We start from the raw sequence: 19,219 nt of genomic DNA, 5'->3' as shown, positions 1-19,219 counted from the left end.
GTGAGTTAACTCACTGTCTAATGTTAGTGAGGTTACCATTACTGTGCTGAAGGATTGTAATGCCTTAGAATTAAATTCCTCAATATTTCCTGTAAATTGGTAGTTAGATCTAGAGATTTGGTTGGATTCAGTTGTGACTTTTTGGCAAGAATACTTCATAGGTGGTGTTGTGTATTTCTACTAGGGACAGAATGGTTGTCTCTCGTCTTATGATCTTAGTGCTGTTGGTGATGATATTCTAATTCTGTCATTCCTTCTTCATTTATGAGTGGAAATACTTCTATGAAGAGAAGTGTTTTCTCATCAGTTATTAGATTACTCTGAGGAATAGTTTGAGTATTTGCCTTTGTTTGTCATGACTGAGACAATAAGTTTGTTTCCTTATGCTCCATCTTTGGAGCACCCTCCAAAGATGACCAGTGAGGTATTTTTTATGTTTTTTTTTTTTTTTTGGCTTTTTAGTATTATTTGAACTTATAGATTCAAATTTATTTGATACACATCAAATATATTCAGTATATTTCAGGTATACAAAGTTCTTTAAACTTAGGCCAGTGGGAGCCTCTTGAGTTTGCCATATGAGTGCTCTTGACCTGACTCTCATAGTGTTTGGAAGTTTTCTGCTATCTGGTGTGATTAGATGTTCCAGGTTCATCTTGTACATTTCCTGCCCTACCCTGGGAAATGGTATTCCAAGACTGCACGAGGGATATTCCTTGCTATTGAGTTGGTCTTTATTTCCACAAAAGAGAACCAGGAAATACATATTATATTATTTTAAGATTAATGCATCATTAGTAGACACAGATATTTCCAGTTCAAATTTAGGACTACATTATTTTTACTTAACCTAATTGATCCTAATCAGTATCTCCCACACCCAAAATCCTGGTTCTCATCATAATTACTCACTTACTTTACCCCACTAATATGTATATATTATCACCAACATATGATTACTATTAACAGTTTAAGATTTTTTAGTAGCTCTTTCTATCTCAAGGGTATATTCATATGCTAGGGATATTTATAGCCAAACAAGTCAAATCATAAATTTTAAAGTAATTTAACATAATCCCTGTTTGTTTGATTATTTATTTCATTTTATTTTAACTTTTAGGGATTGCTTAAATTTTTTGTGAATAAATAAAACATATGCATCGTCTAAAGTCTAATTTACAAAACAAGGTATATTCAGGGAAATCTAGCTTCCATTCCTGTCCCCTCTACCATTACTTTCTTTCCCCATTTCTACCCTCCCCCCACCCCCCAGTTTTTAGTTCATCCTTTCATTTTAAAAAATAAGCAAATAGTTACATCCGTTCTCTCCTCACCTTCTTAAACAGTAGCATACTAAACAAATTTTTTTTCCATCTTGCCTTCTTCACTTAATAATATATCTTGCAGATCACTCCATAGTGGTATATGGAGGTATTCTGCATAATCAATCCCCATAATTGACTTTATTTTAATATAAATGGATCATTTTAGATTTACTAATTTTGAAACCTCACAGTTTCTTTGTATTCTTTTTTTTTAATTAATTTATTTATTTATTTTTGGCTGTGTTGGGTCTTCATTTCTGTGCGAGGGCTTTCTCTAGTTGCGGCAAGCGGGGGCCACCCCTCATCGTGGTGCGCAGGCCTCTCACTATCGCGGCCTCTCTTGTTGCGGAGGACAGGCTCCAGACGCGCAAGCTCAGTAGTTGTGGTCCACGGGCCCAGTTGCTCTGCGGCATGCGGGATCCTCCCAGACCAGGGCTCGAACCCGTGTCCCCTGCATTAGCAGGCAGACTATCAACCACTGCGCCACCAGGGAAGCCCTCTTTGTATTCTTAATGGCGTTGCATGTAATAGTAGATATTTGTTAAAATGAAGCTTTGTTATTAAAACATATCAAAAAGAGTTTTTCAAACTTAGTTTACATTATCTTTTGGCTTCATTGATTCACAATAATTATTTAACTGTAGTAATAATTTTTAATAGAGCCTATGTCCTATATATGCTCTATAACAGAATATGAGACAAAATCAGTAGAGTTAATCAGACTAGTCATTTCTTTATAAAAATCTCAATCTTAAAAGTACCACGTGTAGTCATGTGTTTTGATATTATATATCATCCTAAACAAGTCTAGTATTCTTCTGATACTAATGTACTTACAGTTTGGCTTACTAAAGGAAACATATTGAATTTGTCTTAAATTTTTACATGAAACTCTGATTATTTTTTAATAGTTTTTATTTTTCAGAGTAGTTATAGGCTCTCAGAGAAATTGAGCAGAAGATACAGAGATTTCTCCTGTACCCCTTACCGCACACATGCATAGCCTTCCCCATTATCAACATCTCTGCCAGGGTGGTACATTGGTTATGACTGATGAACCTACTGACACATCATTATCACCCAGAGACCGCAGTTTACACTAGGGTGTACTCTTGGTGTGCACACTTTATAGGTTTGGACAAATGTATAATGACATGTGTCTACCATTATAGTATCATGCAGACTAGTTTCACTACACTGCCCTAAAAACCCTCTGTATTCCACCTATTCATCCCATTCTCCCCTGAAACTTTGATTTTTTAAAGTTTAATTTAAAAATGAACTTATATTAAGACCTCAGAATTTTATTTTACACAAATCATTTTAGCCCATCCCTTTCTAAAAATTGAACTGTAGTTGCTGTACAATATTGTATAAGTCACAGGTGTGCAATATAGCGATTCACAATTTTTAAAGGTTACACTCCATTTGTAGTTATTATAAAATATTGGTTATATTTCCCATGTTGTACAATATATCCTTGTAGCTTATTTTATACCTAATAATTTGTACCTCCTACTCCTCTGCCCCTATATTGCATCTCCCCCTTCCCTCTCCCTGCTGGTAACCCCTAGTTTGTTCTCTATATCTGTGAGTCTACCTCTTTTTTGTTATATTCACTGGTTTGTTGTATTTTTTAGATTCCACATATAAGTGATATCGTACAGTTTTTATCTTTCTCTGTCTGACTGATTTCACTTAGCATAATGCCCTCCAAGTCCATCCATGTTGTTGCAAATGGCAAAATTTCATTCTTTATTATGGCTGAGTAGTATTTCATTGTGTATATACACCACATCTTCTTTATCCATTCATCATGTTGATGGACACGTAGGTTGATTTCATATCTTGGCAATTGTAAATAATGCTGCTGTGAATATTGGGGTGCATGTATCTTTTGGAATTAGTGTTTTTGTTTTTTTGGATATATACCCAAGTGTGGAATTGCTGGGTCATATGGTAGTAGTATTTTTAGTTTTTTGAGAAATCTCCATCTGTTTTCCACAGTTAGCCCATCCCTTTTAATTGAAAGTAACTGTTAGGAAATATTTCTAATAAAATTAAACAATATTGCACTTTAGAATTGGAGTCATAGGATTTTAATGTATGAAATCCACCATTTTTCTTCAGTCTTTTACTTATATCAACAGGAATTTTCTTTTTCAAAAATTTTATTGAGATATATTTGACATATAAAATTATCTTAATTTCAGGTATACAACATGATTCAGTATTTGTATATACAGTGAAATGATCATGACAATAAGTCTAGTTAACATCCATCACCATACATAGTTAAAAAAAATTTTTTTCTTGTGATGAGAGCTTTTAATGTCTACTCTTTCTTAGTAACTTTCAAATGTACAATACAGTATTCTTAAGTTTAGTCACCATGTCGTTCATTACATCCCTGTGACTTTTTTAGGAATTTTTTTTCTCAAGAGAAATTCTGATCACATCATGCTTATTTTTAGTCTCTTTTTTTTTTTACACTTGACCCTTGAACAATGCAGGAGTTAGAGGCATTGACCCTCTGCACAATCAGAAATCCATGTATAACTTACAGTTGGCCCTGTGTATACACGTTTTCTCCCTATCCGCGGATTCAACCAACTGTGGATAGTGTAGTACTGTAGTATCCACTATTGAAAAAAACCTGCATTTAAGTGGATCCATATAGTTCAAACCTGCGTTGTTCAAGGGTCAACTGTATTTCCAATTTGATTTATCAAAGAAAAATTCCACCCTAGTCATTTTAACTCAAACATGGAAGTGACTAAGTCTACATTTGGATTATTGCCATCATTTGAGTGTGGACTCTTGTAGAACAATCTTCAACTAAATGTAATCTTCGCGTAAAAGGGAAGGAGACGTTTTGGCACTACTGTAGGACCTCTTTTTGGCCATTTAAGCTCTCTGGGTTTAATAATTCTAAAAATGATTTAAACAAGCAAAAGTTTCACTGTCGTTAAGAGTATCTGATTTATTGATAACACTTTACCAACATTCAGCTTTCTATAAAAGTTACTTGATTTCTCTTTTTCTTTTTTCCTCTAGTGCATTCCGCTCTTTGTTCAACTTGTTTTGGAGAGATTAACCCGAGGGGTCAAAACTAGTGAGCTTCGTACTATGTGTCTTCAGGTTGCAATTGCTGCCTTGTACTACAACCCTGATTTGCTGCTACATACTTTAGAACGAATTCAGTTGCCTCACAACCCTGGACCTGTAACTGTACAGTTTATAAATCAGTGGATGAATGATACAGATTGTTTTCTTGGGTACGTATGTGTCTTTTCGATTTTACACTGCATTTCTATTCTGGAAAGTTGACTTTTTAATATGTACATATAATAGCATATAAAGAGATAATTTTTATATCTTAAGAATTAGTATTATTTTTTGTTTATTTTTGGCTGCTTCGTTGCTGCATGCAGGCTTTCTCTAGTTGCGGCAAGTGGGGACTACTCTTCGTGGCAGTACGCAGGCTTCTCGTTGCAGTGGACTCTCTCGTTGCAGAGCACGGGCTCCAGGCTCGCAGGCCTCACCAGTCATGGCTCGTGGGCTCCAGAGCACAGGCTCAGTAGTTGTGGCACACGGGTCCAGCTGCTCTGCGGCATGTGGGATCCTCCTGGACCAGGGCTCGAACCTGCGTCCCCTGCACTGGCAGGCAGATTCCCAACCACTGGGCCACCAGGGAAGCCCTTTAAGAATTATTTTTAGTGTATTGTTAACATAATATTAAATTCTTAGAGAATTAAGAATGTGTTTCAGCAGTATAATCTAGTGGAAAGAACACAGGCTCTGAAAATTAGGTATAGCCATTCCCCGCTTGTTTTTGACTTATGTGTATTGTTATATCTCTAGGCAACAAGAATTAAGTGTCCACTTGGGTTCCATGACTATTAAGTGTCTATGGGTAACAACATTCTAAATAAAGTCGTGTTTCTAAGGAAAGTACTGGTCTGGTAAATATATAAAGATTTCAAGGGAGCCCGTTTTCAAATGTGAGGTCAGAAGATTGTTAGTTGTATTCCAGGTCCTACCCTGGTAGGAGAGTTTCGCTTTGTGTGAAGCACTCTCCTAGCTTCCCAACATAGGAAAAGTGAGATCCTAAGTAGTAGTTATAGACCCACCTCAAGTGACCCAACCCATGTAAGTGACCCTGTTGTGCTAGAATTTGAGCTAAGTTGCTGATTAATTTGTTCAAAACATTAGAAATAACTAGTGTTCTTTTTAAGTTTTGTAAGATATCATTTAGAAAAATTTACTGAGGGGAAAATAATTTCAACAGGAGTAGTTAGGACATTGCCAAGTGGTGGGGAGATGATGGAGGGGCTTGAATTAGGATGGTAGAAAAGGAATGGGGGAGCATATTTATAAGTTGCTATGTGTATTCTAATTTTTCTACTTGTAGGAGACTGGAATTTGTCCCTGATTTAGATTTCTTATTAAAGCTTTGAAAGGAAGAGCATACTTTAAAAAGAAATTGTGCTTAAAGTTATCTCTGACAAAGATTTAGAAAGTAGAGATTTAGTCATTCACAGTTATAGTTAGTAGCATCTGTAAGTAATTTTCCAAAAGTAGAAAATCCATCTCAGCTATTGTATAGATTGGGCATGCTTGGATTGTGCTCCCTTGGATTCTTCAGAGCCCCACTCGATAATCATCTTTTGTACTATGATCCATTTGACACCTGGTGTACACTACTAGTTAGAGGCTACATGGATGAGAAAGTCATCAGGTCAAGCACAGTTCCTGTTACAGTATACTGTACTTTGGCATTAGTAACTTGAGTCAATAAAGCAATGGAAATAATGAAGAATAATAGAAGCTAGTAATATATTTGTCATTGGGTTTGTTGTATATTACTCTCATTTTGAATCACTGCCAGTGAATTTTTTGTTCATGCCTGTAATTTTAAGTGTTATACTAATATAGTAAATCTTTTAATTCTTAATATTTTTAGTTTTAAACAATTTAGAAGAAACATTCATACAAAAATGTGTGTAATGTATATTGGTCAAACATTTTTCCTTCAGAATTAAATTTTCCTTATCCTGTTTTATAGAACAGGACATTTAATAGATTTACTTATAGCTATTACATTCAGCTTATTAGATGCTGAGATTTTGGAGGTGCTTTTGGCACCTGGGGTTAGTGTACAGTGTATGTGCCAAGATACCTTGTAGACCAATCCAATGAAGACAAAGTCTAAGGGACTCCTCATTTTTTCCATTGGATAGGAATTTTATGCTGTCATATACAGGTATTCTTGTTTTAATAAAAGTTGTTATGCTAAGGCCCAGATACAGCATTTGTATTATCATAAATTGATATTACACAAGACTCACCATATTAATTGCAGACTCCCATAGGTCTTTGATGATGATAATTGGTTTACAAAACTTGATTTACATAGGATTTCATATGGTACAAAATGGAGATACCTCTGTGTAACTCCAGTGAATGAACCTTAGAGTACACCTTGGACATTTCTTTTTGTAATTTCTTCAGAATTTGTTCTCATTTCTCATGTGCACATTTCTTTTCGCCTTTATAATTTGTAGGCATCATGACCGGAAGATGTGTATAATAGGACTGAGTATTCTTTTGGAATTGCAAAATCGACCTCCTGGAGTAGATGCTGTGGTGGGACAGATTGTGCCCTCAATTCTTTTCCTTTTCCTTGGCCTAAAGCAGGTCTGTGCTACCAAACAACTGGTAAACCGGGAAGATCGTTCAAAAGCAGAGAAAGCTGATATGGAAGAAAATGGTAAAGTGTTCTAATTGCAGTGAATGCTAGAATTGATTGTGATTTGAGTATGTGTTTTCTTTGAGTTTTAGTCTATTTGGAAACATTAAACAGGTGTACATTTCTTGGCCTGTTACACGTTTAACAAATATTTTGGGTTTGGTTGACTTAATTATAGTAGTCCCTTCTTACCACAATTTTGGTTTCATGCTTTCAGTTGTCTAAAAATATTAAATGGAAAATTCTAGGAATAAACAATTCATAACTTTATCTATTTATTATTGAAGTATAGTTGATTTGCAATATTATATTAGTTTCAGGTGTACAACATACATAGTGATTCACTGTTTTTATAGATTATACTGTGTTTAAAGTTATTATAAAATGTTGGCTGTATTCTGTGTGCTGTACAATATATCCTTGTGCTTATTTATTTTATACTTAGGAGTTTGTACCTCTTAATATTCTACTCTATTTTGCCCCTCCCCACTTACCTCTCCCCAGTGGTAACTACTAGTTTTTTCTCTGTATCTGTGAGTCTGTTTCTGTTTTGTTATATTCATTTGTTTCTTTTATTTTTTATGTTCCACATATAAGTGTAACATACAGTATTTGTCTTTCTCTGACATACTTCATTAAGCATAATATCCTCCAGGTCTATCCATGTTGTTGCAAATGGCAAAATTTCATTCTTTTTTATGGCTGAGTAATATTCCATCACATATCTCACCGCATCTTCATTATCCATTCATTTGTTGATGAACATTTGGGTTGCTTCCTTATCTTGGTTGTTGTAAATAATGCTGCTGTGAACTTTGGCATGTGTGTATCATTTTGAATTAGTGTTTTTGTTTTCTTTGGATATATATCTAGCAGTGAAATTGCTGGATCATACTTTTAGTTTTTTGAGAAATCTTCATGTTGTTTTCCATAGTGGCTACACCAATTTACATCCCCACCAACAGTGTGCAAGGGTTCCCTTTTCTCCATATTCTTGCCAACATTTGTTATTTGTTGATAGCCATTCTTACTAAGAGGGGTGAGATGATATCTCATTGTGGTTTTGATTTGCATATCTCTAATGATTAGCAATGTTGAACGTCTTTCATGTGCCTGTTGGCCATCTGTGTGTCTTCTTTGGAAAAATGGCTATTCAGGTCTTCTGCCCATTTTTTAATTGGGTCATTTAGTTTTTTGACATTGAGTTGCATGAACTTTTTTTATATTTTGGATATTAACCCCTTATTGTAGCATATCATTTGCAAATATTTTCTCCCATTTATAGGTTGTCTTTTCATTTTGTTGATGGTTTCCTTTGCTGTGCAAAAGCTTTTAAATTTAATTAGGTCCCATTTGTTTATTTTTGCTTTAGTGTCCTTTGCCTTAGGAGACAGACCCCCAAAAATACTGCTACAATTTATGTCAGAGAGTGTTCTCTTTTTCTTCTAGGAGTTTTATGGTTTCTGGTTATACATTTAGGTCTTTAATCCATTTTGAGTTTATTTTTGTACATGGCGTGAGAAAATGTTCTAATCTCATTCTTTTGCATGTAGCTGTCCAGTTTTCCCAGCACCACTTATTATTGAAGAAAGTGATATTCCCCATTGTATATTCTTGCCTCCTTTGTCAGAAATGAATCAACCCTAAACGCAGGAGTTTATTTCTGGGCTGTCTATTCTGTTTCATTGATCTATGTGTCTGTTTTTGTGCCAGTACTATGCTGTTTTGATTACTGTAGCTTTGTAGCATAGTCTGAAATCAAGGAGCATGATACTCCAGCTCTGTTCTCTTTTGTCAAGATTGCTTTGGTAATTCAGGGTCTTTTGTGGTTCCAAATAAATTTTAGGATGATTTGTTCTAGTTCTGTGAAAGATAGCATGGGTATTTTGATAGGCATTAAGTCTATGGATTGCTTTGGGTAGTATGGATTTTTTTAATGATATTAATTCTTCCAATCCATGAACATGGGATATCTTTCCATTTCTTTGTATCATCTTTCAGTTCCTTCATCATTGTTTTATAATTTTCAGAGTAGAGGTCTTTCACCTCCTTGGTTAAGTTTATTCCTAGGTTTTTAATTCTTTTTGATGCAATTTTAAACAGGATTGTTTTCTTGCTTTCTCTTTCTGCAACTTTACTGAATTCATTTATTTGTTCTAAAAGCTTTTCAGTGGAGACTTCAGGGTTTTCTGTATATAGTATTTTGTCATCTGAAAATAGTGACAGTTTTACTTCCCTTCCAACTTGAGTACCTTTGATTTCTTTTTCTTGTCTGATGGCTGTGGCTGGAATTTCCAATAGTATGTTAAATAGAAGTGGCGAGAGTGCACATCCTTATCTTTAGAGGAAAATCTTTTAGCTTTCACTGTCATGTATGATGTTAGCTGTGGGTTTGTCATAAATGGCCTTTATTATGTTGAGATATGTTCCCTCTATAACCACTTTGATGAGAGTTTTTGTCATGAGTGGATGTTGAATTTTGTCAAATGCTTTTTCTGTAGCTCTTGTGATGATCATGTGGTTTTTATCCTTTCTTTCTTTTTTTTTTAATGTGGTGTATCACATTGATTGATTTGTGGATATTGAATCATCTTTGCATCCCTGGAATAAATCTCACTGGATCGTGGTGTATGATCCTTTTTATAAATTGTTGAGTTTGGTTTGCTAATATTCTGTTCAGGATTTTTGCATCTATATTCATCAGAGATATTGGCCTGTAACTTTCTTTTTTTGTAGTGTCTTTGTCTTCTTTTGGTGGCCTCATAGAATGAATTTGGGAGTGTTCTCTTCAGTTTTTTGGAATAGTTTGAGAAGAATAGGTATTAGCTTTTCTTTATACATTTTGCAGAGTTCTCATGTTAAACCATCCAGTCCTGGACTTCTGTTTGCTGGGAGTCTTTTTATTATGAATTCAGTTTCACTACTAGTGATCTCTTTATTCAGATTGTCTATATCTTCCTGATTCGGTCTTGGAATATTGTATGTTTCTAGAAATGTTTCCATTCCTTATAGGTTGTCTAATTTGTTGGCATATAAATATTTGTAGTATTCACTTATGATTTTTTGGTATCTCTGTGATATCAGTTGTAATTTCTCCTCTTTCATTACTTGTTTTATTTATTTGGGCCCTCTCTCTTTTTTTCTTAATGAGCCTGGTTAACAGCTTATTAATTTTGTTTATTTTTCAAAAAAAATAGCTCTTGATCTTTTCTACTTTTTTTTGGTCTCTATTTTATTTGTTCCCTCTCTGAAGTTTATAATTTCCTTCCTTCTTCTGACTTTGGGCTTTGTTCTTATTTTTTAAATTCCTTTAGGTGGTAGGTTAGGTTGTTTATTTGAGATTTCTCTTGTTTCTTTTTTTTTTTTTTTACATTTTTTTTAACATCTTTATTGGAGTATAATTGCTTAACAATGGTGTGTTAGTTTCTGCTTTATAACAAAGTGAATCAGTTATACATATACATATGTCCCCATATCTCTTCCCTCTTGCATCTCCCTCCCTCCCACCCTCCCTATCCCACCCCTCTACGTGGTCACAGAGCACCGAGCTGATCTCCCTGTGCTATGCGGCTGCTTCCCACTAGCGATCTATTTTACGTTTGGTACTGTATGTATGTCCATGCCACTCTCTCACTTTGTCCCAGCTTACCCTTCCCCCTTCCCGTATCCTCAAGTCCATTCTCTAGTAGGTCTGCGTCTTTATTCCCGTCTTGCCCCTAGGTTCTTCATGACCTTTTTTTTTTTTTTTTTTAGATTCCATATATATGTGTTAGCATACGGTATTTGTTTTTCTCTTTCTGACTTGCTTCACTCTGAATGACAGTCTCTAGGTCCATCCACCTCATTACAAATAACTCAGTTTCGTTCCGTTTTATGGCTGAGTAATATTCCACTGTATATATGTGCCACATCTTCTTTATCCATTCATCTGTCGATGGACACTTAGGTTGCTTCCATGTCCTGGCTATTGTAAATAGAGCTGCAATGAACATTTTGGTACATGACTCTTTTTGAATTATGGTTTTCTCAGCGTATATGCCCAGTAGTGGGATTGCTGGGTCATATGGTAGTTCTATTTTTAGTTTTTTAAGGAACCTCCATACTGTTCTCCATAGTGGCTGTATCAATTTACATTCCCACCAACAGTGCAAGAGGGATCCCTTTTCTCCACACCCTCTCCAGCATTTATTGTTTGTAGATTTTTTGATGATGGCCATTCTGACTGGTGTGAGATGATACCTAATTGTAGTTTTGATTTACATTTCTCTAATGATTAATGATGTTGAGCATTCTTTCATGTGTTTGTTGGCAATCTGTATATCTTCTTTGGAGAAATGTCTGTTTAGGTCTTCTGCCCATTTTTGGACTGGGTTGTTTGTTTTTTTGATTCTCTTGTTTCTTGAGGTAGGCCTGAATTGCTATAAACTTCCCTATTAGAACTGCTTTTGCTGTGTCCTGTAGATTTCAGAAAGTTCTGTTTTTATTTTCGTTTGTCTCAAGGTATTTTCTGATTTCCTCTTTGATTTCTTCATTCATCCATTGGTGTTTTAGTAGCATGTTGTTTAGTCTCCATATGTTTATGTTTTTCCCATTTTTCTACCTATAATTGATTTCTAGTTTCATACTGCTGTGGTTGGAAAAAATGCTTAATATAATTTCTATCCCCTTAAATTTGTTGAGACTTGTTTTGTGGCCTAGCATGTGTTGTCTCCTGGAGAATGTTCCATGTGCACTTGAAAAGAATGTGTATTCTGCCATTTTGGGATGTAATGTCCTGTAGATACCTATTAAGTCCAACTGGTCTAATGTGTCATTTAAGACTACTATTTCCTTACTGATTTTCTGTCTGGATGGTCTGTCCAGTGATGTAAGTGGGTTGTTAAAGTTTCCTCCTATTATTGTATTATTGTCAACTTCTCCCTTTTAGTCTGTTAATATTTGTTTTATATATTTAGATGCGTATATGTTAACAAATGTTATATTCTCTTCTTGTATTGATCCTTTTATCATTATATAATGCCCTATTTTGTCTTTTGTTATAGCCTTTGTTTTAAAGTCTACTTTATCTGATATGCGTATTGCTACCCCTTCTTTCTTGTTTCCATTGCATGAAATATATTTTTCCATCCCCTCACTTTCAATCTGTGTATGTCTTTAGCTCTGAAGTGAGTCTCTTGTAATTGTTTATTTTACTAAATATATGCAGACAATCACAGAATTCTTTTTTTCAGTACATTGCATTCTTTATAATTTCTTGCTTTGCTCTCTAATGGGTTATAATTATTATGACTCAAGGGAAATTTTCTAGTAATTTCCCAGACTTTCTTGTTGAATTTCCTACTGAGGTGTAGGATGATTAACCAGTGAAGGTTTCTCTTGCTGTCTTTGTTATTATACATATATATATATATATATTTTTTTTTTTTTTTTTTCCATGTATGTGGTCAAAACTATGGTTTCTTGCATTATCCCTAAAACTACCTTGCAGTTGAATCTAGTTGCTTCAGTATGGTGCATTTTATAGAACTAGGTTTAGATTAATATTGCCTGGTTTGGGTTTACTCCAGGTTTCTCCTCTTAGGTTGATTTCGTTCTGCATTTACTGTCTTCCGGTTATTTATAATACTGGACTAACTGCTTGGAACAGACCAGCCCTGAAAATAGAAACTGAATCTATGGGGATATACAATTCAGCTTTCAATTTTTTTAACCCACATATAGCTAATTATTTTTCCTCTGTATTTCTATATTTTTCTGTTTCTATTAGCAGAAATGACCTCTTCATTTGAGCATTTCCGAGCAGTTCATAATCAACTTAGTTAATTGCTAAGAGACTCAAATTCTCAGTGGGAGGTCATTGTTATTTAAAACACATGCACTGAATACGTAATCATTTTATGTCTTTTTTGACAAAAAAGTTAATTTGGGAATCTGTGGCTAAATAGTATATTTTATATTAATGGATGTGAAACAGCCATAGTAAAACAGTAATAATGTTCGTCTTTAGAGATAGTTAGAAATTGTTTTGAGTGAGGAGGATAAAGTCATTTTCAGTTTAGCAACTACAGTAAAGATAAGGTTTATTTTTATAATTTTACGTGAAATTATTTGGTAGTTTTTCCATTTCTAGAATGTCATTTATAATTTTTATTTTCTTTATGGAATTTATATTTTGTCCTTATGTGGTTTGATTCCTTTTAAATAAATAATGGATTCACAGAAGAGATTTCAAGTGATGAAGAGGAGACGAATGTAACTGCTCAAGCAATGCAGTCAAATAATGGAAGAGGTGAAGATGAGGAGGAAGATGATGATGACTGGGATGAAGAAGTATTGGAAGAAACTGCCCTTGAGGGATTCAGCACTCCACTGGACCTTGACAATAGTGTGGATGAATATCAATTTTTTACACAAGCCCTGCTGAGTATGTTGTTACTCCCTGAGTCTTCAGATATGTTTTTCATTTCCATCTATTAGAAGTTGTTTTGGGATCGTCCCCCAAATTGGTTTAGATTCACTTTAAATTTTTAATTTATTTTTAATTACAGAAATCCCTGAACATACACAAAATGAGAGCAAATAGCATAATGAAACATCCATCATCCAATCCCAGCAACCATAATCATTGTAAAGTGGCAGGGTGAGGCTGCAGGGTATCCTCACAAAAGTAATTACAGGCAAGAGTATCTGCGTATATTGTTCATCCTCTAGATATAAATGGATAAGGATTTTTGCAGAATGAAGTATCTCACATATGTTGCTTAAAAATTGTGGCCATAAACTTATTAGCAATTCACAATCCCCATGTGAACGAACAGAGTCCATTAGAGAGTAGATTTTTACTACATAAGCAATTTACCAATTTTGTACAGCAAAGGACACTAGAAATACAGTTAAAGTACTGAAAGATTGGGAGAAAATATTTGTCATGTACATGTCATAGGCTTAAGACCCACAGATTACAAAGACCTTCTATAAATGAATAAGACCAATAACCCAGTAGAAGAATGAAAGATATAAATGGAAAACTTATAGAATTAAAAATAAATAATAAGCCAATGAAAGCATTTAGAAAATTATTATAAACAAATTATAATGAAAAAATCCCCCTAAATAGGTTGTTTTATAGTTACATCATATTTCTATGGTAGTACCATAATCTAGCTTATTTCCACTGATGGACATATAAGATATTCCCAGGGTTTGTTTTTTTTACAAGCAATATTAAATTGAACATCCTTGTGTATAAAGTATTGTTACTAACAAGGCAATGGTAGTGTAATATATTGGCATTATTTAGTATGCCAATGTATTGGTTGTTACAAATACCATTAATGAACCACCTCTATGATTTATTGAAATTCAGCAGGAACAAGAGGTAGAGAGTATGGGGAATGATATTCCAAAGCTTGAGGAAGAGAAGAGTATAAATGTGGAGACTGGAATGCGGAGGGTACGCTCTAAGGCAGCTACTTCCAGACCTGGGTGTGCATCATAGGCAACAAAGAAGCTCTTAGGTCTTGGGTGGGATCTCAGGATATGTATTTTGAAAATGCTCCTCAAGAGATAGGCAGCCAGCTTTGGCTCAGTCAGCATATAGGGACCACTGCTTAAAGTCTCTGTGAAGTAGTAAAATTGTACCAGCCTTGAAATCTGGTGGGTTTTTTTTTCCTTTTTCTTTTTGGCCGTGCAGCATGCGGGATCTTAGTTCCCTGAGCAGGGATCAAACCTATGCCCCCTGCAATGGAAACAGGGGTCTTAACCACTGGACCGCCAGGGAAGTCCCCCAGTCTTGAATTCTGGACTGAGATTGTCTTTATCCCATTGCCCATTAGAGTGTTTTTGAATGTTTTTCTATAAAGAGGTGACCTTGGGGATATGGTAGTTTCCTTCAGGGGTATTATCTGATGATGATGTCCAAAAAGAACTAAAGGGGGCTAGACTCGGGAACCAAGCGTTAGGAAATTACTTTATTGATTTAGGAGTAATAGGGCCCTGGAGTGGGAGGATGGCATTTGATGGGAAAAAGCATATCAGTGAAAGACATCAAGAAAGCAGCACAGAATTGGATGTGGAGAGAGCATGATTAAAGATGTTAGGCATTTGTAGTGGTTGACTAGGAGACTGATAGAACTAGTGATGGAAATGGGGAGATAAGGAGGGTTTGGGAGGTAAAATGTTAAATTTGGTTACAGTTGTACTGAGCTTGAGGTGAGCTATTCAAAGTAAAAGTCCAGGAGGCTTAGGGAACAATTTTGCCTAAAGGTACAAATTTGAGTTTTTGGTATAGAAGTGATGCTGAAGGAGCAGGTAGCATGAGAATTCCTGAGGAAAATGGTAACAAGTGAGTAAGGTGTTTCCCAAGATCTGGATTTTAGGCAGCATTCATAGTTCATAAAAACCCAGGAAGAAGACGAGATGGGGAGGGAGGCAGAGAACTAGGCAAAGCAGAGATTTGTGATGTCCCAACCTTCCTTTATAGCCCCACGTAGGTCGAGTACTAAAGTGAGTACTCAGGAGTAATTCTTTGTTGGAATAAGTTTTATCACCTATTGTCTGTGATCATTGCATTGTAATTTGATTGTGCTATTAGTTATTCTCTGAAATAATAATTGTCATTGGACTCCTTTATTTTTCCTTCTCCCTCAACACACCCCCAAAATACAACAGCTGTGCAGAATCGGGATGCTGCCTGGTACCAACTGCTGATGGCACCGCTCAGTGAGGATCAGAGGAGGGCGCTACAGGAGGTGTACACACTGGCCGAGCACCGAAGGACGGTAGCAGGTCAGCCAGCATGATTTCTAGGTCGGAGTGCATGTGTCAGAGTGCCAGTAGTCAGCTTTTGTTTTACGGGTCTGGTGGCACCTAAATACTGTTCTAAAAATTGTTAGAGGCCAACCTTTCAAGATAATAAGGAATTATCATTATTGTATGATCTTTTTAATCATTCGTGATATCTTAGCTCTGTGAAACACCATGTGTTAATGTGTCTTTAGTGGTGTTCTTATTCACACCCTTATCCTATTTTGGAGCCAAAGGTAAGATGTAAAGGTTGGGATGAATCTTGCTGAGGGAGAGATAATCAGTTGGGTCACCGACCTAAACATCTAAACAACAGATGGGTCAAAAGCATTTTATGAGTTCTTGCAGGGAGCTTGTATTCCTAGAAATGAAATACTCTCCATTTCTATTTGTTGGGCTTTATGTGTTGGTGATTCTCATTGATTTTCAGTTTTTGAGCTGGAGAAATTATTTTACACAGACGTTATTATGGTCACTCCTAGAAAATTAATGGAAGATTTTGTAATTACAAAAGTATTTTAGTGGGGAACATCATGGAGTAGGAATCTAGAGTTTAGAACCCAGGTTCTTCTGCTTGGATTTAGGCTTTAAGTCCTGTACAGATTCTGTATCGGCCCTCCTGATGTGAGAAGTCAGTGTGCCCTTTCAGCAATAGACACTAGCTTTGAGCCTTGTTTTTATTTTGCTCAGTTTTAGCAAATAATCTTTCCAAGATAGAAAATATAACTACAGTCTTCCTTCGGTATCTGTTGGGGGGGATTGTTTCCCTGACCTGCCTTGGATACCAAAATCTGAGGATGCTCGTGTCCCCTGTTAAAATGGTGTGGTGCAGTGGGCCCTCTGTATCCGTGTGTTCCATATCTGCTGGTTCCGCATCCCCAGACACCAAGACGATGGTACTTACTGACATGGGTTTATTAAAGGCTAATGTTCAATTGGGCAGAATAATTAATACCACGATTCACATTCCTTCACAGTACTAACTCTAAAGAATCTGGCTCCTTTGAGGTTATTTCCAACTTTGTCACCTTAAATACTCTTCTCTTTTCACCCCTTTCTCTTGGCAAATGCTAGAGGCAAAGAAGAAGATTGAACAACAGGGAGGCTTCACCTTTGAAAACAAAGGAGTCCTCTCTGCATTTAACTTTGGGACTATGCCCACCAACAACTGAAAGAAGGAAGATCAACCGACCAAATGTCATCGCTACATGGTACGTCAGCCGGAAGGAGAGGGTCAAGGGGAGCCGGGGCTGCTTTTTGTGCCACCTGCTGTGCCAGTTACTGCCTGGTGTCCGGCAGCACCTTTCTCCACCCCTGCATCCCCTTTGACCTTTCTCACCCTGAAATACATATTTTAAGCAGCTACTGTAATGTATGAAATTAAAGAACAACAAAATCATTGGACTGCAAAGGACAAAGCATATGCTCCAAAGGATGAGTGACCAAGGTGGTTTTAGAGGATTGGATGGAATTGCACGTCTCAGGTTTTGCCATGCAGAATCAATGGATTTATGCGAATAACAGTGCCTTCTGTTGTACATGAAATATCTGAAAAAATTTTTTTGGAGTGCATTGCAATTTTTTTTAAGGCATAAAACATATTTCTAGATAAATGTAAACCTTGGCTATATGTTGACTTATTCTGCATTTCACTATGTGAATTTATTGTTAGGAAGTTAGCTACAAGTCACTCTGGTTTCAAAATCATCACTGCTCCCCTTGCTCCCCACTGCTGCTGGGGGCTTTCTTCAGGGGTTGTACAATATGCACTGGCTCTGATTTTTCATAAGGTGTTTTTTCCTAAAGATGTGGCTTTCCTAAGAAGTGTCTTATTCTCTCTTCCATCATATTTTTCAGCCCTGAAAGGGGTGGTATTTCTTTTGAGTCAGCCTATATGAATATCGATTTCATTCATAACCTAATAAGTTCAGGACTCAAAAATTTCTTGGCAGCAAGTGGCAGGGACTCTTTCGTCACTGGAATTAACAATCAGTCCAAGTATATTCTGAATCATGTACTTAATTATGCAATTAATTGACAGTTATACTAAAGCACAGTGGACTTCTATGAGAAAGGTGCTACATAAGCACACTGTCTTTCTGGATGGGGGCTTGCATTTTCAGTAACTTATCATTCCAGCTATGTTGGACCCGGGTCCAAAACATTTTGTAACAATATTTTTTATCTAGGAAAAAGACCCAAGTAAATCTAACTTCTTGCTTTCTCACACATCTGAATTTTCTCCTATCTAATCTGTCCTAGTTTTTATTATAGCTCAGTTTGGCTTCTTATATTTTTCAAGGGCTGGGGATATCAGTCAGCTGCACTCTGACATGGTAATGATGCAAGATAGCCCATGATAAATATTGCAGATGGAGGTTACAGCTGTTTTTCTGAACTGATTCAACACCAGAACATGGGTCACAGTGTTTTCATTCAGTAAAGTGAAAGTGGATTTTCAGAATTTAATATATTTCCGGATATGATAACAGTTGTCCGTTTTTGTGAAATGTTTGCAGCTTATATTTTCCATAAGTCACTGGAGGAATTTTCTCCAGGTGCTTTCTATATTACCATCCCTTGTTAATATGAACTCTTTTTAGAATTTTAGGTTATTTAAGTAGTTTTTTACAGAAGTAGCCCAAGAAGCCCTGAGTTTCAGAGTTAAATGATCCTCTGCTTTCTTCTGCCCCCTCTTCCCAAGGCATTGATGCTGAATGTGCCAGCTGGCGGTTAGAAGAGAAAGATGGCATGGGGGAGATTGTAGACATCTTAAGCTTTGAAGCTCTTCTTTTTCTCCTCATGTCCCAAATGGTTTAATTTTAACATAAGTAACATGCCTTCACACTGGACTGTAAAAGGCATGTGATTTTTTTTGTGTGATGTATTGTCTTCTGCAGTATTAAAGGGAAAGAAGTGTTAATGTGTATCATCCTATCTTGTTTTTGAAGCCAGGGTAGTTGTACAGTTTTGTTACCAGCAGTGCTAACCTGAATGTGATATGATTACCTTGGAAAGGCAGGAACTCATATGAATGTACTGTAAAATAAAATGCGGACTGATTCCCAGGATCCTGAACTCCTCTGTGTGAAATGTTTTCTGAAATGTGGAGGTGCTTTATGCAGGTAATAAAAACCCATCAGTGTGTGTTTTCCTGACTCCTGGGGACCTGGAGCAAGGTCTGGGAGGGTAACAAGGGCTCATCAGGAACAGCTAAAGACTGAGGAGTGGTTGGGGGCTAGAGCTCGTCTCATAAACCAAGTTATCCAAATAAGAGCTGCAGAAGCTCTGAAAAAGCAAGGTCATTCAACCACATCAGGACCTTGAAGGAAAGGAG

The 19,219-nt window shown here is 36.1% G+C and overlaps 1 protein-coding gene across 3 annotated transcripts in view; it reads left to right on the top strand.

The window, feature by feature from the left end:
• The window catches only part of IPO8 (importin 8), a 68,443-nt gene extending 49,483 nt beyond the window's left edge, over positions 1-18,960 (top strand). For all 3 annotated transcript variants that reach the window (XM_082352125.1, XM_082352126.1, XM_082352124.1), the window contains 5 exons: positions 4,383-4,603; positions 6,893-7,098; positions 13,298-13,501; positions 15,748-15,864; positions 16,957-18,960. In XM_082352125.1, coding sequence (XP_082208251.1) covers positions 4,383-4,603; positions 6,893-7,098; positions 13,298-13,501; positions 15,748-15,864; positions 16,957-17,054 — 846 coding nt within the window. In that variant the 3' untranslated portion in view covers positions 17,055-18,960. The remainder of the gene's footprint in view (positions 1-4,382; positions 4,604-6,892; positions 7,099-13,297; positions 13,502-15,747; positions 15,865-16,956) is intronic.
• The last annotated feature ends 259 nt before the right edge of the window (positions 18,961-19,219 follow it).

Source organism: Balaenoptera borealis, assembly GCF_965194805.1.
Source record: "Balaenoptera borealis genome assembly, chromosome: 13".
NCBI classification, from domain to species: Eukaryota; Metazoa; Chordata; class Mammalia; order Artiodactyla; family Balaenopteridae; genus Balaenoptera; species Balaenoptera borealis.
This window is presented reverse-complemented; position numbering and strand designations above follow the sequence as displayed.